General features: G+C 42.7%; 1 protein-coding gene across 2 annotated transcripts; it reads left to right on the top strand.

Moving 5' to 3' along the window:
• Positions 1–11202: 11202 nt before the first annotated feature.
• Positions 11203–22792, top strand: fbxo11b (F-box protein 11b). Of its 2 annotated transcripts, none has more exons than XM_079292793.1 (22): positions 11203–11483; positions 12745–12899; positions 13082–13142; positions 13394–13538; positions 13617–13746; positions 15579–15662; positions 15807–15939; positions 16096–16202; positions 16687–16798; positions 17492–17598; positions 17692–17829; positions 17916–18133; positions 18317–18497; positions 18629–18751; positions 19462–19547; positions 19714–19790; positions 19889–20032; positions 20304–20414; positions 20520–20627; positions 20712–20820; positions 21160–21258; positions 21433–22792. In XM_079292793.1, the coding sequence occupies exons 1-22, from the start codon at positions 11396–11398 to the stop codon at positions 21560–21562; spliced, it is 2646 nt and encodes an 881-aa protein (XP_079148919.1). In that variant the 5' UTR covers positions 11203–11395; the 3' UTR covers positions 21563–22792. The 2 variants fall into 2 exon arrangements, with proteins under 2 accessions (XP_079148919.1, XP_079148918.1); XM_079292792.1 differs by having other exon boundaries at positions 13082–13163.
• The last annotated feature ends 63 nt before the right edge of the window (positions 22793–22855 follow it).

Genomic DNA, 22855 nt, shown 5'->3' with positions numbered 1-22855 from the left:
ATATACACATATATATATATGTATATACACACATATATATATGTATATACACACATATATATATATATATATACATATATATATGTATATACACACATATATATATATATGTATATATATATATATATATATATATATATATATATATATATATATATATATATGTATATACACATATATATATATATATATATATGTATATATATATATATATATGTATATATATGTATGTGTATATATATATACATATACATACATATATATATATATATATATATATGTATGTGTATACACACACACACACACACACACACACACACACACACACACACACACACACACACACACACACACACACACACACACACACACACACACACACACACACACACACACACACACACACACACACACACACACACACATGATCTTGCCAAAGTAGCCGCCCGTTACGTGGGCTGCCCTCCCAGCATCGTCCCGGCAGAGACACTGTTCAGCACAGCCAGTGTCAACTGTGCCCTGAATCAACACAGGCCTTTACTGGAAAACACGGAGGGTCTGCTGTTCCTCAAGGTTAACCTCCCTTTGATTTATTTCCAGTACTGATTTTCTGTTGAGTATTAACTTGAAACCCCTTTTTATCAAGGACCAAGTTGCATCGCTGTAAAATGGCTTTTTCTGTTGCGACGAGAAAATGTAAAAATATCGATTGATACACTGATTGATTCTCACTGCAAAGGCCAGATGTGGAGGACTTATTTTATTCTGTGTACTACTGTTAAACACTTTGGCGCTGTTGTGATGAAACGTCACAGACAAAAGTGTATCAGGGAGGGAGGGTTTTTCTAGCTGTAGGGGTTGGTGATAACGTGTTTGCTTGTTAATCAATGTGTGTTTTTGTTTTGTTTTTCTCTGTGTCTATTCTCGCCTTGTGCCTTATCCAAAACTACTTCAGGTCAAAAATGCTGTAAATATTTTTGTTAAATTACACAGATCACGTCAGGACGCTTTTGTTGATTATTGTGTATTAAAGATGGATGCTGAGTTGTTTTCGGAGTGAAAACATGGCCCAAAAATAAATGCTGTGACTGAAAGATGTTTTAAGTTAATGTTATTTAATTTTCATTGTGAAATTGTGGCTCATGGTACTGTCATTTAGAAATAGATTTTTTTTTTTTTAACTTGCTGAAATGTTTTTAATAAGATGTATAATATTGCTGTATTTTTCAGAATAAGCAGTTTGTTTGGAATATACAATTTGTATCTTAAGCACAATTTAAGTGTATGTCCAGGGGATTAAATTATGGGTTTATTATAAAGTTAAAAACAATACTGTACATTTTTATATGAAATGACTTCTGAACGTAATTTGATAAATGTTTTAGCATCGAGACTGGAATCATCCAGATTTTGTGGTCATTTTTAAATAAAGGTTTTCCTTCTGCAATATCGCAGTGTTTTTCTTTGGTTAGCAGTTATGATTTAATGTTTCATGGATCCAAAATGAGTTCCATCCACTCCAGTTTCAGCTGTTTTCATCTATAAAATATATCCACAAAATATGGAAATAGTCTGCGGTAAACCATACAAAGCCAGTTTTGGTGACAGTTAATGAATTTACATTCAAACAAATAGCACAACTGTGGAGCTCTAATATACAGAGAAACTGTGCCAACGGTGTGATTTATAATAATTATAATGTCACAGCCTGGTGCTGTGCATAGTTAGCTTGTTAGCACAACCAGTACGAGCATCTGGAGATGCTATAGATTACGCCAGCTTAACCTACCTTGTCAAAGTTAATTCTGTGATACAGAATGTCGTGTGCCACTTGTAAATTGAAGCTTTCCTCAACTTTAGTGAAGGTACAAATTATTAACTGCAAAAGAGCCACAGTTAGTAATAAAAGAAGCAGTGGCATCCCTAAAACATTCCTCTTTTCAGCCATGACAGCTGACTTCTGTATCACTTCCGGGCAGGAAAGGAAGCGAACTACACAACATTGGGTACATCCGAAGTCTGTTAATTCTCATTTCCTCGCGCCTCGATCCTCGCTTGAACCGGAAGTTGTTCTGCGCCGCCATATTGACGGCCGTTCCAAAGCTCTTATTTTGCTCTGAGGAGTGAGGAGGGAGGAGGGAGGAGAGACCTCGGAGGAGCCATGAGCGAGGAACCACGAGAACAGACTTCCAGGAAGTCTTTTAATGGCCGACACGCCCCCTCATTGTTCATCAGTCATGTGATTGGACGCTGCAGCCGATCGGACTGACTGACTGGAGTTTAACACCAGAGTGAAGACAGATCACAGAATAAACTCAAGCTTTATATTTGATTAGGTTTCTGATTCACCATCTGGTTTAAATAAATGTGCATTGTAGTCTGAACAACAAAAGGACCACAAACAACTTTCTACATTTATGAGAAAGATTTGTGTTTTCATGATCTGATATTTCCCTCAATATCTTTTATTATGAATACAATTAAAGTCAGAGAGAGCTGGAGAGACGAAACACTTATATCTTACTTATACTTATACACTTAATAATTCATAAATAAGACGATCGCATTCCGCCGGTAGAAATGGATCCTGAGCTATAAACGGAACACAGGACACAGTTTGTTAACAGACTACAGAGAGAAACACCTCTACAGTGGTGATTACTGTGCGTCTTTATTAGTTATTAGTATTATTAGTTACTATTATTAAGTACAGTGATCATGTGAACAGACACAAACTTACCAAAAGTCTCTCCAGCTGTTAAAGCCGACTGACAGCTGATCCAGCTGTGATCAGCTGATCCTCAGTCTTCAGAAACAGACAGTGGCGGCTGGTGGAACATGTTCTAGGTAGGGCCATCCTATCAATTTCAGCAAACATCCCAGTATGATTTAATGCAAAAAAAATGTAAGTATCAAACACGCATTATTACTTGGCAGTTAAATATTTAACATGTATTCCAACACGAAAACAATCAGTAAATAACACTCATATAATATAACATAACATGTTTATTTATTGAGATGCCCCTATGGACCTTGTTATAGGAGGTAAAGATCAGGAGAAGTAAACATGAAGTGTAATTATGAATACTGATGTTAAATTAAGCTATGATGAGTTTTCACTGTCAATTTAACATCTCTATTACATGTTGATGCCTCCATGACCAAGTTAAGCAGATGAGACTGAGGACAGCTATGTAGAAGAAAAGATGTTCACTTTGTCTCATATGTAGCTTGACAGAGTTCTCCATGTGTGTCCTGGTGTTCTCATGTTTCCTTACCTCCTCATCCCTCACTCCCTACCCTGGTGTTCTCATGTTTCCTTACCTCCTCATCCCTCACTCCCGTAACTGTCCGTGCTGGATCCGTCCCCGTTGTTTTAAAAAGCTAAATAAATTATTAGCATGATGTCATGCAGCTAGCCAAACCTGTCTGGTGTACAGCTAGTACAGAAGCTTCGCATGTACTGCTTCCCTTTCCTGCTAGTCTGCTGTCTGATTGTGAGGTCAGGCTGATCTGATATCAGCTCTTTGGCTGCGGAATCTCCTCAAAGTTCTCCTCTCAAACGGGTCTTGGAGGAGGAGTGCTCGCGCTGTAGAGACTTCTCCTGACGAGAACGCGCAGCGAGGGGGGCCTGATCGTTCTGGCCCACAGCTGAATCTATTTGAGGGCGCTGATTGGCTAAATTGTATGTCACTCATTTATATCTTGAATCAGCAATTGGCTAAACTGCTTCATAGACCCGTCTCTTTTGGGCCAAAACGATCAGGCCCCCCAAGCTGCGCGTTCTCAGAGTGTCGTGCACACAGGCTGAGAGGATGAGCAGGAAAAGCATATATTTTGCGCAGATATCATATTTTACACACATTACTGGGTACATTCCACAGTTCAAAAACACAAATATTGACAATTTGTATAATTTATGATTATTATAATTGTTTGTTTTTTTGTGTGGCTCATGGTGGGGCCATGCCCCATGGCCCTCTATTGACCAGCCGCCACTGGAAACAGACTTCGCTTCACGTGACGCAACTGAGGAAAGGACGTCTCATGTCTCTTAAAACATATTTCCTCGTTCCTTTCTCCTTGCATGGTTTCCTCCATGCATCCCTGGTGGGAGGAACTAAGACGCAAGGAAAGGACCCAAGTGGGGAAACGGGGATGCAATTAAGAGACTTGAGATGTACCCATTGTTGTCATGTCGTAAACAATATATATAGAAATTTGTTCTGGAAATGAGGAAGAGCAATTGTTTGGTATGTTTCTCTAAAACATCACCTAACACGTTGAATTAAATTATTTTAAATACTACAACTAACCAAAATGTCCCACATGGGGAAGGAGATAGTATTTGCTCACTACTTCAGTGCAGCTTTTCACAATCGCCAATAGGGGGTGCTAAAGGCCATACGAAATAAACCAATACACCAGCTGTGTCTCAATTCAGGGGCTGCATCCTTCGAACTCTTGTCTCCGAAATCAACTTTGTTGACTAATTATTTGCCACGGTCGGTCAGATTGCCAAATGTGATGCCTGCCAGAAAAACAGGACCTCTATGAAGGAGAAAATTCAGTATAACCCGTAGAGGTGAATAAACATTCAATTTAACATGTTGTATGAAGTCGTGTTGGTGTTAAGCTTTGGTTTGCATTCTAAGGTGACTGAGCCCTTCAAACTAGATCGTCTGCCTGCATCCGACCGTAGCTTGGAAAGTAACTTTCAATGCCTTCACGTTCAAACCTCACAGGTTGACTAATATCTTACCGAGATTGTGACGATTTTACAGATGATCTATACTTCATATTATGTCCATTAACGGACCAACAGGAGCTCAAGTAGACAGGTTGTGAACCTGAAATATCACTTTAAGTCCGGTAACGTTACAAACGTTGAGATTAATTACACGGATAAACTGAATTTGAGTATTTTGCTCCTTTTGTTTTGTGGTGTGAAATACAACTAACTCTACATTTTGTTTTGTTACAGGGAGCCAGGAGCTGAGGGGGGAGAACGACGGCCTCTTCACCGGGGACAAACATTCAGCAACCGTAGCTTGGAATTAAGACATTAGTCCATTTGTAATATCTCCATTTGACCATCTTGTACTTATGGTTACAGTGAAATTAGCTCTCATCCTATATAAAGCCTTTACTAATAGGACAACCAGTAGAGAGGACAATACACATCTGATGTGTTATTGTTGCTGTCACACAGATGACCGTTGTGACTGTCACCTTTTTCTTTTATTTATTTAAACCCACAATAAGACATCCATGTAAATGATTTCTATATGAATTTGTGTATATTCTGCTGTGTAAAATTCGTCAATCTTCTAAGTTTGCATCCTTGTGTGAATATTATTGACACATGTTTCTCTTTTCATCATTTACTCAATGTGATTTGGACAATTTTGGAGAAAATAATCCAGCAGGGGAGGGTGACTGCCTTGCAAGCAAAAAAATATAAATGTGCATATGCGTTACTGCAAGTTAATAAACACGTTTGTTGACATTTGTTTTGCTGCTGTTGTGTTTGTTAACTGTCCTCTGCCTTATTGCAATCCAGGCTCTTGTCTCTACTTAGATTCATTGAGAAATAAATTAATATAAATAAATGTATATGTATATATATTTACTGAATCTCTCTCTGTCTCTCAATTTCGTTTCCAATACAGATTTGTTATATTAGAATAAGCAGAGACGGGTTGTGTAATGTTTACAACTCAGCTGCACTGAAAGATAAAATAAAAATAACTAGTATAAATCAAATAAAAAATACATGATATATAAGATAAAATTATCAATATTTCTCTCTTTCTGTCTTGGCTAATCACACGCACGCATTCACTCACTCACGCGTGCGTCACTGAATGCCATGGAAACGGACCGACGAGGTTACTTGAGGCCTCAGAACGTTCTGATCGCTCACTCTGCACTTGGACCTGAGCGTAAACACCTCTTGGACATACCATGGAGAGCCTACTCTTTGAGTTTTTAACTTCTTGAGAAAAGCTACTTGATACAAAACTTGTTGGAGAAACTACTGGATCGCTACTCATGGACAACAGAAGCACCTGAAAGATCTTCGGCTGAAGGAGAAGCACCTGCGGGGAGTGTGCTGTGAGATATGGCCCATCCCTGTGCTGGTAAGTTAACTTTTACATTTATTTTAGCATTTTTCTTTTGATTCACCCCCGTCAAAGCATTTAAAGCATTCTCCGTTTAGAAATCAGTGAAAGGTGAACAGTTGACACGATATTATCAGGCCTGTCGGAAACAGACACTCGTGTAAACTGATTATTCGAGTGACAGAATGTCATAAATGTTGCGGGACATCTGTGGAATATTGAACAAACATCTGATCCTTTGACGTTATCATATTACATAAACTATTTCTCTAACATTTAGCTTTGAGATGCGCTTTGCTCGTTGTTGTGGTATTTGGTTTTCGAGGGACAAGAGAGCGATCCGTTAAGTAACTGTACGGGGCTGCATGTGCGCGTGCTGCAACTCCTCCACGCGCTGTGATATGCAACTCATAAACAGGGAGAATAATGAATTATAAACTAAAGAGGTTAATCATGTTGGATTAATGTAGACACGTTTCACTGTGCCTCGCTAGTTCAACAAATACGTTCACGCTGTTTATTGCAAGCCATTGACCGTTTCGTCCACACAAATGCAAAATAAACGTCTTTGTCCAGAGCTCAGGAGTACTCAACAGTCGTTAATTGACCTGCTGACTGACTGATTAGCAGCTGGAATCTGAATCCAGATCAGAAACATGTGAAAAGCCCGTACCTAAAAGAGCGTGGCCAGCTGCTCCTCTCACCCTACTCTGTTGTTTCGGACATATAATAATAACAGTAATAAGGATAATATCCATAACGACAATAATACTATTTATTGCTTTTATCATTATTAATATAGTTGTGTTATGTGTTCAAACTAACAGAGTCAGAGCTGCACTATAAATGCTACAAATGTTTAAAGGTGAACCCTCTTGTGTGTTGGGGACTTTATGTGAGTTGTGTAGTACTGCAGTTACTTTATGGCTCTGTCATGTTTTCTAATTTGAACTTTGATTGTTGCTTCATGTAATCCAGAAATATTTCATGTGATGAGAAATCCTGACAGTTTAAATGTTTCCCTCTCAGCTGGTGTCGACTACGTCGTCGAACGTCCTGCACAAGACGGCCTCCCTGAAGTCATCAGGATCGTCGACGACGATGACCAGGTATGTGATCTCCCGATCCTGATTTATTGCGTTGTGGGTGGAGTTCAGGTGGAGCTCGGCATTGTGGGTGGAGGTCAGGTGGAGCCCGGCGTGGTGGGTGGAGGTCAGGGGGAGCCAGGCGTGGTGGGTGGAGGTCAGTTGGAGCCAGGCGTGGTGGGTGGAGGTCAGGGGGAGCCAGGCGTGGTGGGTGGAGGTCAGGGGGAGCCAGGCGTGGTGGGTGGAGGTCAGTTGGAGCCAGGCGTGGTGGGTGGAGGTCAGTTGGAGCCCCTCGTGGTGGGTGGAGGTCAGATGGGGCTTGTCGTTGTGGGTGGAATTCAGGCGCTCCGCCATGTGCGTAACTTGCCTCAGGTGTTCTTCGAGGACGTGGAGGACGAGGACGAGGACATGGAGGACGAGGACGAGGACGGCAACGATTCCGGGTACGAAGACTCCTGCGATGACCTGCCGGAAGTGGATGATGAGGAGGAAGATGATCATGAACAGGACCGTGTTCGTTTCGCTCGCCGTTTTGTTGTGGAATGTCCTCAAGATGCTCCGCCCCCAGTCCCCCAGAGGTCAGAAGAGTCCACCAAGAGGAGCAGGGAAGAGGGCCGCACGGAGCAGGCGAGTGTGAAGAGGCAGAGGGCCGCTGAGGACGACCACGAGGACGCGACCCCCTCCACTTCAGGCCTCGGATCCTCCATGAAGAGGACCAGAGAAGAGTACGACAGGGAGTCGGCGCCCTCCACTTCTGGCTTTGGTCCCTCCACAAAGAAGAGCCGGGCAGATGACTACATATCGCTTCCACCCTCCCCTTCAGACCTCAGCTTCCACCCACACAGAAGATACTGGCAGCTGAAGACAGCGACTCGGATTGAGACCGACAGCATGTTTGCTGCAGGATTATAAAACCTTTGCGTCTGGCAGGACTGATAAAGCACCAGACAGCCTTCCCTTGCGTCTGGCGGGGTTGGCGATAGGCAGCCATCCTGCAGCAGAGCTTTTAAATATCTCTTCTTTGTTGATTTTCCATTTGACAAAGGGTTGATGCTGGACGAAACCAGAAACCAGAGGTAAGTTAGCAGTGAAGATTCTGTCACGGGAGTTCAAGATCAGGACCCAATAGCAAGACTACAGGACACAGAGTCGCTGGATGGTGCCCCATGAGTGGTTTAGGCTCTGCATCTCCTTCTCCACAGTTCTTCTGTGTTTCTTGGTCAGCCTCTTTTTCTTTTCCCTTCTGGTGTCCAATGTAAGGCTGTTCTTGTAATATCAGCAGGATCTTTCCTCAACACATGTCCCATCCATCCCCATCTTCTGCTCATTAGGATGGTCTCCATGCATTCTTGTTGGCATTTGTCATACAGTTCTTGATTTGAAATGGTGCTTGGCCAGAAAATGTGCAGTATTCGTCTTAAACTCTTGGTGTGGAAGGTTGATAGTCTGTTGAGGTCTTCTTGTGTCATTCTAAAGCATTCAGAACCGTACAATAGGGTAGAGAAAACACTGCTCTGATACAATTTAAGTTTGGTCTTGATGGCGTACTGCTGTGACCTCCATATGTTGGCTTGTATCAAACAGAGGTATGGTAAAAATGACTAACGTTATGAAATGTTTTCCAAGTCTCTTTTACTCAGGTATCGATGGCTGTAACACAGGAAGCAACATCCTGGATCTCCTAGACAACAGAGACCACAGGACCAGGTGAGAAGGATGGAGGACCACAGGACCAGATGAGAAGGATGGAGGACCACAGGACCAGATGAGAAGGATGGAGGACCACAGGACCAGATGAGAAGGATGGAGGACTACAGGACCAGATGGAGAGCGGTGGTCGCCTTTCTTTCAGTGGGCTGAGTAAGTAATCCCTCACTAAGACGACAGAAGTATCAGTAATACGATTCCATCATTGAACAATGTAAAAGTTGTACAGTTGAGTTAAAAGTATTCATCTCTTGTGTTTGTGTCTCACAGGGCAGGACTCCTCTGTGCTTTTTTCTCACTCCTGGGGCAACTGAGAGTGGACGTCTTCCAAACCATCATCCCAGGAAGACCCAGACCCACCACAGACCGCTGAACCACTCTCAGCACCCCAGTGAGTCCGAGACCCAGTGAGTACGGTGACGTCCTCCCTGCCCCTCCCCCCCCCCCTCCGACACCACCCGCTCCACCCACCAGCCGAGAGGACGAGGAGGGGCGTCCCGTCCCCACTGGCACAGAGGATGTAGTTTGTCTCTGTCTGCTTCTTCTGTGTTGGTGGGTTTGGGAAGCTCCTCACACACACACAGGAAGCCGTCAGCAGCTCTTTGCATCTGCTCACAAGTCAAGAAGGAGACAGATGCATTTGTCACACAGAACACAGCATGTTCATGTAAACTGTACGTACTGTATGTATACTGTTTACAGAGGAGCACAATACAAATAAATGTGTGACAAACTTTCTAAATATGTCTTTGTATTGAAACAATATCATATTTCTGATATAATTCAAAAATCTGACAATGTACGACAATTAATATACAATCAATATTGTGCAAGTGATCATTTTATATCTTTTTGATTTTCATTTGACTCAAAGGCTGTTAGTACTGTTAAGTATTGATAAATATAATATTACATGTTGATATAAATAAAATAGGGAAAGCTTTAGATTACTACCCCAACGTGCAGCATAATTCTTTCCAATTTAATTATAACTAAATCATAAATAATTGAAATCTTTACTGATTGTTAACTTGTACAGAACTGATGACACATACATGTAGGTGCAAGGGAACAAGATGTGACGTTAATGAATAAGGGGGAAACAATGTGGGAACTTAATTAATTCATATCATTATTATAATTTACATAGACATTTATGAATATATATATATATATATATATATATGTATATAGGTGTTTGAGTATTAGAAATGATTCATGGCTGTAAGAGCTCCTATAAAGATATTTTCCAGTGACAACAAGGTGACAAAAGAAGAAGAAAACTAAATTAAACTCCAGATAAAATATTGCCACATTGCGACTCATCTCATAATGCTGTGAGATCATAGCCTAATAGTTTGCAGCTTAACAATGCCATCTGGTGGTCCAATTACATGAAATGATACTAATTGACAAAACGTGTTCCTCCACTCAAAATCGATGATTTGAGACTCCCGCAGGCCGGAAAAGTAGTTGTGAGAAGTTTTTAGTTTATTCTGCATTCATGTGAGTTTAAATGGATTCCAATAGTTTTGCCACTGAAATACATATAAGCTTTTTCAGTGTTTAATTATAATTGATTTATACAATGATATGTTCGAAATTTAATCATACATTGATTAATTAAGTTTGTATTTACATCAAATGACTCAAAATGAAAGGAATTCAATTATTCTATTTCAAACATTAAGTAAGACTTTAACTTTTAAATAGAATCATAAAATAAACTTTTATAGGGCTTAAAATGTGAAAATACAAATGTGTAAACGTCTCAACATAAACATTTCTTGCAGCCTAACTCCAGTCTTTGCCCTCCCAATGCTCGGTATGTTAAACACACTCACATCTAAACTGATATATGGCAAATAATAAATCAGTTCGATAGAAAGACAATTAGACAAATTTAAGACTGTTCTTTGTTAATCATTAAGGAAGGGCGATTGTTGAAATGATTGGTTTCAGTAAAGACTATCCCTTGTCAATGTGGAATACTGTTACGAAATACTATAGCTCTTTCTGTACCTGTGACAATGGGGTCTAAGGCTAAGAATTGTCTTTTAGTATTATTAGTGCATTGATCAAATCGCCGCTTGACCGATCCCGAACCCCAACAGAAAGGTTTGTCAGGTCGTCTAATACGAAGCTCCTGATTGGCCGCTGCAGGACACCTCTTATAAAACGCCAAATATGATTGGCCGAGCGGACACTCACGCTCTTGTTTTCCGTGTGGGTTAATGGCTCCTCCTGCTACAGACTGAGACGAAGCTGGCACCGAGCAGCGATACGGGGGGAGCTGTAACACCACGGAGGGGGGAAAAAGCGATTACACCCCAAATACCAGCGGGTTTTTGATCGCAATTGTCTGGGTGTATCTTGGAAAAAAGGCTGCGCGGGTGGTAGTTTGGGTCGAGGGCTACATTTCGAAGCGGGCGGTCGAGGATAGCAGTCTATTTTTCTCAACAACCAACTCCCCAGATGAACTCCGTCAGAGCCACCAACAGGAGACCCAGGCGAGTGTCGAGGCCGCGCCCGGTGCAGCCCGAACGGAACAACGGGGACAGAGGTACGCTTGCGGCCACAGTGAAGACGGAAGCCGTGTCACGCGCCAACAGCCTTTACATAATCGTCGTTTCTTTTTGCTGCCGGCCTGTTTACCACTCCTAGTCACGGCGGGTTCAGCAGGAAAAACCGAGGCTTCTTGCTCTGTGGCTTAGGCCAGGCCGCGCTTTGTTTGGCTTGAGTGATTGGGGCTAGCTAACACCGCTAGCTAGCTTACCAGGTTTATGTGGAGGTTGGGGGGGGGGGTAGTCTTCGCGGAATGTAATGCGTATGTTAGCTAAACTGTCAACATTAATAGCGCATATTCAGGTAACTCCAGCTGGAGGCAAAGGGATCGACTTCACACGCTCTGACCACAATCTGCGTGTCTTCCCTCGGCCGTCGCATTCCCAGCTGTCACGAACGATTCTGACGGGGTGTAAATATGCGGCGTCTTTCGGACTGCCATTTTTGGGGTGTAACGTTAACAAAAATATTAGCAGGCGAATGGGGGGCAATGGTCTCTCTCTCTTCCCCCCCCCCCCCCCCCCCCCCCCGACTTCAAGAGGCCACGCAAGATCAGCTGTCTTATAGATGATACGTTGTGCTTTTGGATGAATTCTCTGAGTCATTTTCTCCGCTCGGGGCTGTAATGGTTCAAAGCTAACGTAGCCAGCAGATTGGACCCATATCCCCTTCCTTGTTCTCGGAGCCTGTTAGCCGTAGCTCGATTTGTTTACACCGCGGATTTGCCAGCTACGCAGTTCAGTTTTTAGCCATTAGCCGCACGTCTGATCCACTTTCATCTGCGGCCCTTCATTTTTGACAGCACCATAAAAGATGAGTGTCATTCTGCACAGGACCCAGAGACAAATTCACATTGTCTAATATCCGTTGTGTATGACTAGACATGAAAGACTGGCAATGTGACAGGGGGGTGCATCTGCCATTATCAATCACTAACCTTTGTCTGCCATACCAACTCTCACCCTGTCTGTTAGCCTGCGTAATGTGCTTACAGCGTGTGAGATGAATGCACACCATTGTGTCATTAATGAAAGAAGAGTAAGTGTGTCAGTGGTTAAAGTGTTTCCTGCATTTACTGGGGACCTTTTCAGTTGTGTGTTTGAGCAATAGAGTGATTATTGTGCTTCTCAGAGAAATACCCAGTGTTTTTTGTTTGTTTTTTAATTGCATGGCCTTGCCCTATACTGCAGCTTTGTGCATTGAAGTGCCTCTTGAGAAAGTGGTGTATGTATAGGAAATCTGTTTTCCTCTTTGTCCAGATGAGGAGGCTCCTGCAGCAGAGATGGCTATTGAGGAGTCTGGACCAGGAGCTCAGAACAGTCCCTATCAGCTTCGACGCAAGACCCTGCTTCCCAAGAGAACCGCCGCTGCCTCTGCCACCGCCTCTGCCTGCCCCAGCAAGGGCCCAATGGAGGTCAGACTGAAACATTAAAGTGCATTTCTTTTTTGTGCATTGTCCACAGTGTGCATGTCTGATTGATTGTGTTTTCCTTTGCAAGAACAATGATTCTGTGACAGAGCAGTACATTTTCCAGATGATTACTTAGTGCTTGAATCTTGGCATTGAGTTGATACCCTATTTCCCCTCTTTCACAGGGAGCTTCCACTTCATCAACAGAGGCCTTTGGCCATCGAGCCAAGCGGGCACGAGTGTCCGGTAAGAGCCACGATCTGCCAGGTGTGTGTTAAATCTCCGCAGCGGGGAAAGGAGACTGGTAGCTTTTTTTTCTTTTTTTTTTTTTTTCTTTTTTTTTCTTCTTTTTTTTAAAATCTTTATTGATTTTCTGTGTGTGCTGGTAAATCTTGTTACTTTGCAATCCATTTAACAGCATGACTTCATGGTTTAATGTGCTTGGATTGAAACAATTTTTTCCCTAAACCTTACATTGTGTGTTTGTGTGTCTTTAGCAGCCCCAGCAGAGCAATATCTGCAACAGAAACTTCCAGATGAGGTTGTTTTGAAGATCTTCTCCTACTTACTGGAACAGGACCTCTGCCAGGCAGCTTGTGTCTGCAAGCGATTCAGCCAGCTAGCCAACGACCCCATCCTATGGTAAGTGCTGCTGAAGAGATGGAAACATGTCGTTTCATTAAAAGGCAAACAACTGAAATGTGGTATTTAATATTCTAGGAAGCGTCTATACATGGAGGTGTTTGAGTACACACGTCCCATGATGCATCCTGAGCCAGGCAGGTTCTATCAAGTCAGCCCTGAGGAGCATGAACACCCAAACCCCTGGAAGGAGAGCTTCCAACAGCTGGTAAGTCTGACCTCCTTAGTTTTCTGTGTTTTGTTTTACTGTGAAAAAGAAAGTGCTCTCTGAAGAGCATCAACATCTTTGCACACACTTAGTTTATTGTTTCTTAAGTGTGTGTGTGTGTGTGTGTGTGTGTGTGTGTGTGTGTGTGTGTGTGTGTGTGTGTGTGTGTGTGTGTGTGTGTGTGTGTGTGTGTGTGTGTGTGTGTGTGTGTGTGTGTGTGTGTGTGTGTGGGGAAAAATACACTGTGCAGTTCTGAAAACTTCATATATTGCAATGCAATCCATGCCACTCACTGGAGTAATAATATCTCACTTTGGGAAAGAGTGCCTGTAAAGTTAAAACACGCCACACATTAGAAAGAGAAAACAGTTCTGTTTTAGTCTCTTACACAGAAATACACAGGGAGAAAAGGAAGCATAGCTATCACAATATAACATGGATAAGCTCTCAGGATGGGGTTTTTCCGGTAGACGAGGATCTCTGGGAATGACTGTGTTCAGAGCGATCGCCAATGTAAAGACGTATATTTCACCCTTAATGTATTAAATTATTATTTTGAATATTATTAGTAGCATTACATTCATATTTAATTTAATTTGCCCTGTCAAATTTAGGCTGAACTTAATTTGTAGAAAATTAAAATTAGTAATGTCCTCCTTCAGTGGAATTTGCAGCATGAATGGCTGTCGTTTGAGCCAAGGCGAAAACAACACTTCATTTCACAACATTTCATTTTCTTTGCACAGCACGTTAACAGGGTGCTAAAGTGGCCGAAACTCCAAATAATGCGCTGTCCCTGGTACTGAATGGAGAGGTGGACAGAACACGCGTCACTTCTGTTCAGGGAGAGAGGTCGCAGTGAGCACCAAGTACGTGGCCAAGTCCACAGCGCACCGCTGCAGAGCAAATGCACCGCACAGGGCCAGCCGGCCCACCCGTAGAGAAAGGAAAAATATTTTCTGTCAATTATAAAAATGTGGCGGGGCAAAGAAGACTTTGGCGGGCTGCCACAGTTCCATAGTTTGTTCTGTCTTTAAACCGCATATACAGTATTTCTCACAATGAATGGATTCAGGCTGTTCACAGACAGATCAGTGTAACATGTTCATGTGATCGTACTGTTGTTCTAAGGCTATGTCAACAATAGTGTCTGTGTATCATTATCTATTCATGTAAATCCAGAGTTCCTCTCAGGCTAATCGTCGTCTGAGGTCGTGAGGCTAATGGAAGGCAAACATGTTTGCTTTTTAAATTATAATGTAAAAGGGAAATTCAAGGTGAAAGTCAAACATTGATCACAGGCACACATTATAAAAAATGAATCACCTGACTGTTCTGTTTTTGAGTCCCACCTCTTACTGTTTGTGATGTCTAGAAATTAAAGAGTGCAGCGTTTGGCTGTTGCATCCATTGTTGTTCTGTTGTTGCCAGCGGTTCCTAATCTAGGGTTCAGGGGTTGCAGGATAGTTAAACGGACAGGAACCAGAAAAAACAATTTCTGCTACAGTTAGACTTATGCCTTTTTTTTCCCCCAGTAACTGAATAACAACATAATTTAACCTTTTAAGAGGAAACATCAACTTCTGTTTGATGTATTTGCAGCCAGTGGACATGCAAACGGGCAACAAGGGTTCACAAGTAAACATTGCTTTGTTTTAAAGGGTCACATTACAAAAACATGGGGAACCAGTGATGCACTTTGTGGCTCTTTGTGGAACCCCCTTGTGTGTCAAAATGATTTGTTTAACCAGCAATTCCGAGGTGGTATGAGGAGTCTGTTCATGTTTGGTGTGATCACCAGGAACTTGACTTTGGTGTCTTCTGTGTTGCAGTACAAAGGTGCTCATGTAAAACCAGGCTTCGCTGAGCATTTCTACAGTAACCCCGGCAGATACAAAGGCAGAGAGAATATGCTGGTAAGTCACGGCCGAAAGACAAAATCCTTCAGGATTTATTTCATTGGCCATAGCGCTGACATTTATGCAAAGCACAGCCAATGTAAACACCTGCTTGCTTTTGTGTATATTCTGCCTGAGCGTGTTCTTCCCTGGCTCCTGCAGTATTATGACACCATTGAGGATGCGCTGGGTGGAGTGCAGGAGGCCCACTTTGACGGTCTAATTTTTGTCCACTCTGGCATCTATACAGACGAGTGGATTTATATAGAGTCCCCCATCACCATGATTGGTGCAGGTATGCATGCTTCCCTCACTGTAAAGTACATACGACTTTACCTTGATGCTTGCGCTGCGTGCGATCAATATCTCTCTTAAGATAGAATACAGTCTCAGTGGTGCTGATGTCCATATTCATGAGGGTGTTAATGAGTGTTTCCTGCTTTCCTTTAAGCTCCTGGTAAAGTAGCCGACAAGGTGGTGATAGAGAATACGAGAGACTCAACGTTTGTCTTCATGGAGGGCTCAGAGGATGCCTATGTGGGATACATGACCATCAAGGTGAGCATAGATCTCACCTCTCTTGATTTTATTTTTTTTAAATATAAGCCAGAAGGTTTATGAGCCATGTACATTATTAAAAGGGTTCAGACTATCAAACTGAGTTTAACACAGTGTCATACGATGCCAATTACACAATACAAACACAAGATTTGGGGATGATTTTTCACATCGACGTTGGTTGTCTGGGTCGTTTTGTACGTAGCGTTAAACCAGCTTTAATAATTTATAAGTTATCGGACAAATTTGTTCAAGAATGTGAATGTTTCTCATCTTTATGTGACATCGTATTGATTATTCTATGTCTCCCGCGGTGTTTGATTTCTCTGTGTTCTGGTTTTATCCTGTTATCAGCGACCAGTATTAGCGGCACAAATGCCTCCAGTGGGCAGAGTCTGGTGTGGATGTGGTGGGTGGAAAGAAGCTTGATGTGTTGTCAGTAAGCGCAGCCACGGGCTGACCTCTGCTGCTCTTCTCCCTGCAGTTTAATCCTGATGATAAGTCGGCGCAGCACCACAACGCCCACCACTGTCTGGAGATCACAGTCAACTGCAGCCCCAACATCGACCACTGCATCATCCGCTCCACATGCACAGGTAACGCACACGCTGACATGAGCACCTGTACAGCACAATGAAAAGAACAGTAACAGATCATTAAATCTAACAGTAGAATTCACTGCATGGATCTTGTATTGTACATATGTTGGTGTGGTCTCCTGTTTTAACTGTATTTAACAGTTTAGAGTCTTGTTTTTCCATAGTTTGAGACGCAGTGTGTCAAGTGTCTCTATTTATGTTGCATCACTAAATGATCTGATCAATTAGGATTCATGGGTTGCAGTTTATAAACATAGCTTTCAAAGTTGGCTCCTCCATCGCAGCTCAAGGAGGATTACGTAGCTCGCCAGATTCCCTCTCGTTTTGGAACAGGCCTTTTCCGTTTTCCCACGCTATATTTGGCGTCTTTATCGCCGCTGTGTCCGCCCCTTTTCGTAGCTTCCTCTTGGATCTGGCACCTGCTCGCTTCTCTTTTTTTAATGGAGCAAAATGAGAAAATGCTGTAAGAGGGCAGAGTGTCTGCAGATACAGACACCGCCACACACTTTTATTTTATAAGTCATGATTGAGGGGGATCATTTTCATATGAAGTCTTTAAATTGTCTTTTAGAAAAATCCTATTCATCTTTTGGTTTTTTTGACTGTTGCTAAATTGATAAAAGTGACGATTACTTGCAGCTCTACTGTAGTGTGACACTTGTGTGGTGTTTTTTTTCCCTCTGTGTTTAGTGGGTTCGGCTGTGTGTGTGAGTGGTCAGGGAGCTTGTCCAACCATCAAACACTGCAACATCAGTGACTGTGAGAACGTAGGACTGTACATTACAGATCACGCACAGGTAAAAGTTACTTTTCCCGCCGCAATAGCAACAAATGATTCGCCATAAATGCACACACACACAGGCTTCTGACTCTCTTCTTATGTGTTCCAGGGCATTTATGAAGACAATGAAATCAGCAACAATGCGCTAGCAGGAATTTGGGTGAAAAACCACGGTAATCCCATCATTAGACGTAACCACATCCACCACGGTCGAGATGTCGGAGTGTTCACTTTTGATCACGGCATGGTAAATACACACAACTGTCACTTCATACATTTTACCTGAAAGATTCATCACGGACCATCTAATTCATCTTCTTTGCGGTGCTTCAGGGTTACTTTGAGAACTGCAACATCCATAGAAACCGCATAGCAGGCTTTGAAGTGAAGGCCTACGCCAACCCCACAGTGGTGCGTTGTGAGATCCATCATGGCCAAACAGGAGGCATCTACGTCCACGAGAAGGGACGGGGACAGTTTATAGAGAACAAAATCTATGCCAATAACTTCGCTGGGGTGTGGATCACGTCCAACAGTGACCCGACGATACGGTGAGGACACACACACACACGCATCAGACTGTTTGTGTACAAAATTAGATTTCAATGGAGACAGCAAATGTGTTGAGGCCAGCATGTCCTATGTTGATACAAACACACGGTCGTGTATGACTTTTGTCTCCAGTAGCATGTATATTCCAAGATTGTGACTGTTTTTTTTCTTTTTGTGTCTAGGGGAAATGCTATATTCAACGGTAACCAAGGAGGGGTGTACATATTTGGAGATGGACGGGGTTTGATAGAGAGTAACGATATCTATGGTAACGCCTTGGCGGGAATCCAGATCCGAACCAACAGCTGCCCCATTGTACGGCACAACAAGATCCACGACGGACAGCACGGGGGCATCTATGTGGTAAATGCACTCGCGGCTCAGATGTAATCCTTCTCCAGCAAGAACGGACACTTTTTCTGTTTTTAATAAGAACTTAAACACCCCCCCGATGTCAGGGCGTTTTTGACAGCTAACTCTGCCTTATGTTTCAGCACGAGAAAGGCCAGGGGGTGATTGAGGAGAATGAGGTTTACAGCAACACACTGGCTGGAGTCTGGGTGACCACAGGCAGCACTCCTGTCCTCCGCAAGAACCGCATCCACAGTGGAAAACAGGTGAAATTACCATGGTCAAACATTGCACATGTATACACCAGCAGATGAAATCTCATGCTTCACGAGTGAGAAGCGATAAACAGCATTGATGAGCTGCTATATCCTGACAGTTTGATTTGAGTAATACAAATACTGCACATTTAGTTAGAAGTAAATGCCAGATATACTGCACCATGTACGTGCACTTTTACTCCGGTGTTTTGTCCGTGTGAACCAAAAACTTCGTCTCTGAATTTACAAGATGACGAGGCTTCATGTACATGTTTTCCTTCTCCATAGTCTGTGTCGGTGTTTTACCTTCAGTAGATTAAATGGCGGTCGACACTCTCACAGTTTGGAGAAACGGACAGGAGTCCCCTGTACTGCTGTGTGGACGCCACGTTAGTTTGAATCAGAAGGTCACACAGAAACGCAAACAAATGAACCGATCAATACAATGACAGGCCAGCATCTCGCATGTTCTACGTGGTAAAATGACAATGGAGTGGCTTTGAAGAGAAACACGTTCATTTAATCCAATAATCAGAAACGGTTAACTGAGGTCTTTAGATCAGTTTTCTTAATTTACTTCTAAGTCTACTTTCCTGTTTTGGGAAAAATAACTTGACTGTTGAATCTACAATGTCCTGATTGTGCCGATTTCATAGTAAAACAAATTTCTATCTTCTTTTTTTTTTTTTTCAATGTTATATGTCTATTGTTGTTTTCAGGTGGGCGTGTATTTCTATGACAATGGGCATGGTGTGCTGGAAGACAATGACATCTACAATCACATGTACTCTGGTGTACAAATTAGGTAAAGATTACCACCTTTAAGCAGTGAATGCACTGAGTATACACAATATGAGATACTTTTTCTTACCATTATACGTAAAAGATTAAACCTGTTACAGATATTTCTAGTTCTTTTTCTCCTCGGTTGTATACGATTACATTATTGAATTGCTGTTGAATCTTGACAGGACGGGGAGCAACCCAAAGATCAGGCGCAACAAGATTTGGGGAGGCCAGAACGGAGGGATTTTAGTCTACAACTCGGGTCTGTATTTCTCACTCCGCTGCCCTGTTTGTCTCGTTTGTAGTGTCTGTGTACTTGTGTCTGTGTACTTGTGTCTAATGGGCCCTTTAATACAACAGGTCTGGGCTTCATTGAGGACAATGAGATCTTTGACAATGCCATGGCAGGGGTGTGGATCAAGACGGATAGCAACCCCACGCTGAGACGAAATAAGATTCATGACGGCAGAGATGGAGGCATCTGCATCTTCAATGGAGGCAGAGGTACTTAAACACAGTCTGTAGCTAGAGTAAACAAACCACGTCATCAGCTTTGTGCTTGAGATGAGACTGGAGACCTAACCACGCGTTTCGTATTGTGGTATTTACTGGAAATGACATTAGCCAGCAGCAAGTGGGGAAACGTTCAGCTCCCTGTCGATCTCCCTCCAGCCAGCTGCCACTTTGTTTCGGTGTTTGTGGTGAAATGAGGAGGAATCGCGTGTGTCTAGATTCACATATTACAATTTTCTTCATGAACTCTTTTTCTCCGTAGGTCTGCTGGAAGAGAACGACATCTTCAGGAACGCTCAGGCCGGCGTGCTAATCAGCACAAACAGCCACCCGATACTCCGCAAGAACCGCATTTTTGATGGCTTCGCTGCAGGTGAGCTTCCTTTCTTTTTTTTTTTCCAACTCCACATGAACACAAAACATCTCGGCTTCTGTCTCCTTTCGGTGCTGATGACGGACGTTTCTTTGTCTTCTCCAGGTATTGAAATCACTAACCACGCCACAGCCACGCTGGAGGGCAACCAGATCTTCAACAATCGCTTTGGAGGCTTGTTTCTGGCCTCGGGAGTCAACGTCACCATGAAAGGTAACTGGCTACTTTGGGCAAAGATTTAATGTCTACTGACTAGCTTGTTTCTAATCACATGTTATGCCCCTCCCCCTCTGTCAGATAATAAGATTCTGAATAACCAGGATGCCATTGAGAAGGCAGTGAGCAGAGGACAGTGTCTCTACAAGATCTCCAGCTACACCAGTTACCCCATGCATGACTTCTACAGGTAAACTGTGTCCGATGAATTAAAGTAGAGCTGAAAGATTACAACGCAAGGCTCATCTGGAGCTAATATGATCAATAATTGTATGGTCAATTGATCGTTGTGTGAAGTTATTTTTAAAGCAAAAAAAAACGTTGCCTAGTTCAAACTTCCAGTTCCCTGGTTTTACTTTTCTGATGTGACAGTTGAATACATTTCTTTTGAATTTCTTTGGACTGTTGTAGTTGCAACCCTGCATTTAAGAAATATGATTAAAGTCCTTTTAGATTAGTAATTGTCAAAACAAGTTAAATGTCTCCCAACAAACTATTTCTTATATAAATGAATCTGTTATCTCTCCAGATGTCACACCTGTAACACAACAGATAGGAACGCCATCTGTGTAAACTGCATCAAAAAATGCCACCAAGGGCACGATGTAGAGTTTATACGGCATGACCGGTAAGACATTTTTGGTTCGAGGCGGAAAAAAGATCTAGAATTTCATGTTTGCGATGATGTTTAACATTGAAAAAACAGTGAAAATCATATTTTTCAATTCCACATTTTGCAACCCTGTCTCTCACTTCAATATATTATGAAGGGCCTCTGGTTCATAATCTGTGTTCCCTTTAGGTTTTTCTGTGACTGCGGAGCGGGAACGTTGTCCAACCCGTGTACGCTGGCCGGGGAGCCCACACACGACACAGACACTCTGTATGACTCGGCGCCGCCCATCGAGTCCAACACGCTGCAACATAACTGAAGGCATCCGGTCCAGTTACACTCTCTCACATAAAGCACATAAAACACATTACATTGCGCACACACAGCCATTCACACTCGAACACACATATGCGCACACACACACCGTTGAATACAGCCATAAGGACCCAGAGAGACTCTGTGATTGCGGCGCTCTCAAATGGGATCACGGTGAAAAGAGGCTGCAGAGGAAGCGGCTTCCTGCCCGCTGCAGCAGAGGCAGCCTCCACTAGAGGGAGCGGTGGAGCTGAGGGTAGACCGACAGAACGGCCACAAGAGATTCCTCGCCAGAGTATTTCTGTGAAGAGAAGGGCTATGCAGAGGGGCTGTCAATGCCACGCACGAAGAACCCCCGCCCCACCACCACCCGGTGTTAATCCTCGGCTCCCAGCCCACTTCTTCTTCCTCACAAAAACTGCTGTCAAAGAGACTTCCTGCTTCCTGCACAGCTGCCATCCCCATTGGCTGCCCCAGGCAGTTGTAACGAGGCAACAGATGGGCGGATGTGGCTCTGTTGTGTGTGGATAAAGAGCAAGATTGTGTGTGTGATGGAGCACTTGGGCTTTTAAAAAAAAAAAAAAAAAATGTTCTGATCAGTGGATTTTATTTCAATGCTTTCTCATGTAGTTTTGTATTTTCAAGCAAAAAGTTGACTGTATTTGGATGTCTTTTATTTTTATTATATATTTTTCTTTGGTTAGCGTCCCTCCTCCCATCCCGCCTCCAAAGCAAAGTGCAGACACTCGGACGTCCCAGTGGTGAAGTTCTTTCTGTGAAAGAGAATTTAAACACTAAAAACCCTCCAGTATATTAGCTTACATGGCAGGTGGAGGGGCTCCACACTTGTATAAAGGTGTGTTGTGTACAGTGAAAGTTGTGTGTGTATATGTTTATAAGTTGATGCAGTCAGTGTTTTGTGGAGGGTTTCAATAGGAGGCGACAGAGCTCCTTTGAATTGGAACTGAGGAGTCAATCTGCTGTCCCCCCCCCCCCTTCTCTCCCCCGTGTATCGTGGTGACTGTGGCTCCTCATGCAGCCTGAATCGTATGCATGTACCATAACATCTAGACTTAATATATTGTGAAGTACTCAATAACCATTATGTAGATGCTAGTTGGAATTCAAAAAGGGGTATACTTTCTTAGAAAGACAAAAGGAAACTGGCCATTTCTAAGAAAATAAAACTTTATTAGATCACAGGTGTCTTGGTTTTAAATTCACACCCTGCAGAATTACCAACAAGTGTCCGGTCGTGTTAAACAGAAATGCTGCTGAAGGACCACAGGAGGTATTG

The sequence above is a fragment of the Melanostigma gelatinosum genome (genome assembly GCF_949748355.1).
Source record: "Melanostigma gelatinosum genome assembly, chromosome: 21".
Taxonomy (NCBI): Eukaryota; Metazoa; Chordata; class Actinopteri; order Perciformes; family Zoarcidae; genus Melanostigma; species Melanostigma gelatinosum.
This window is presented reverse-complemented; position numbering and strand designations above follow the sequence as displayed.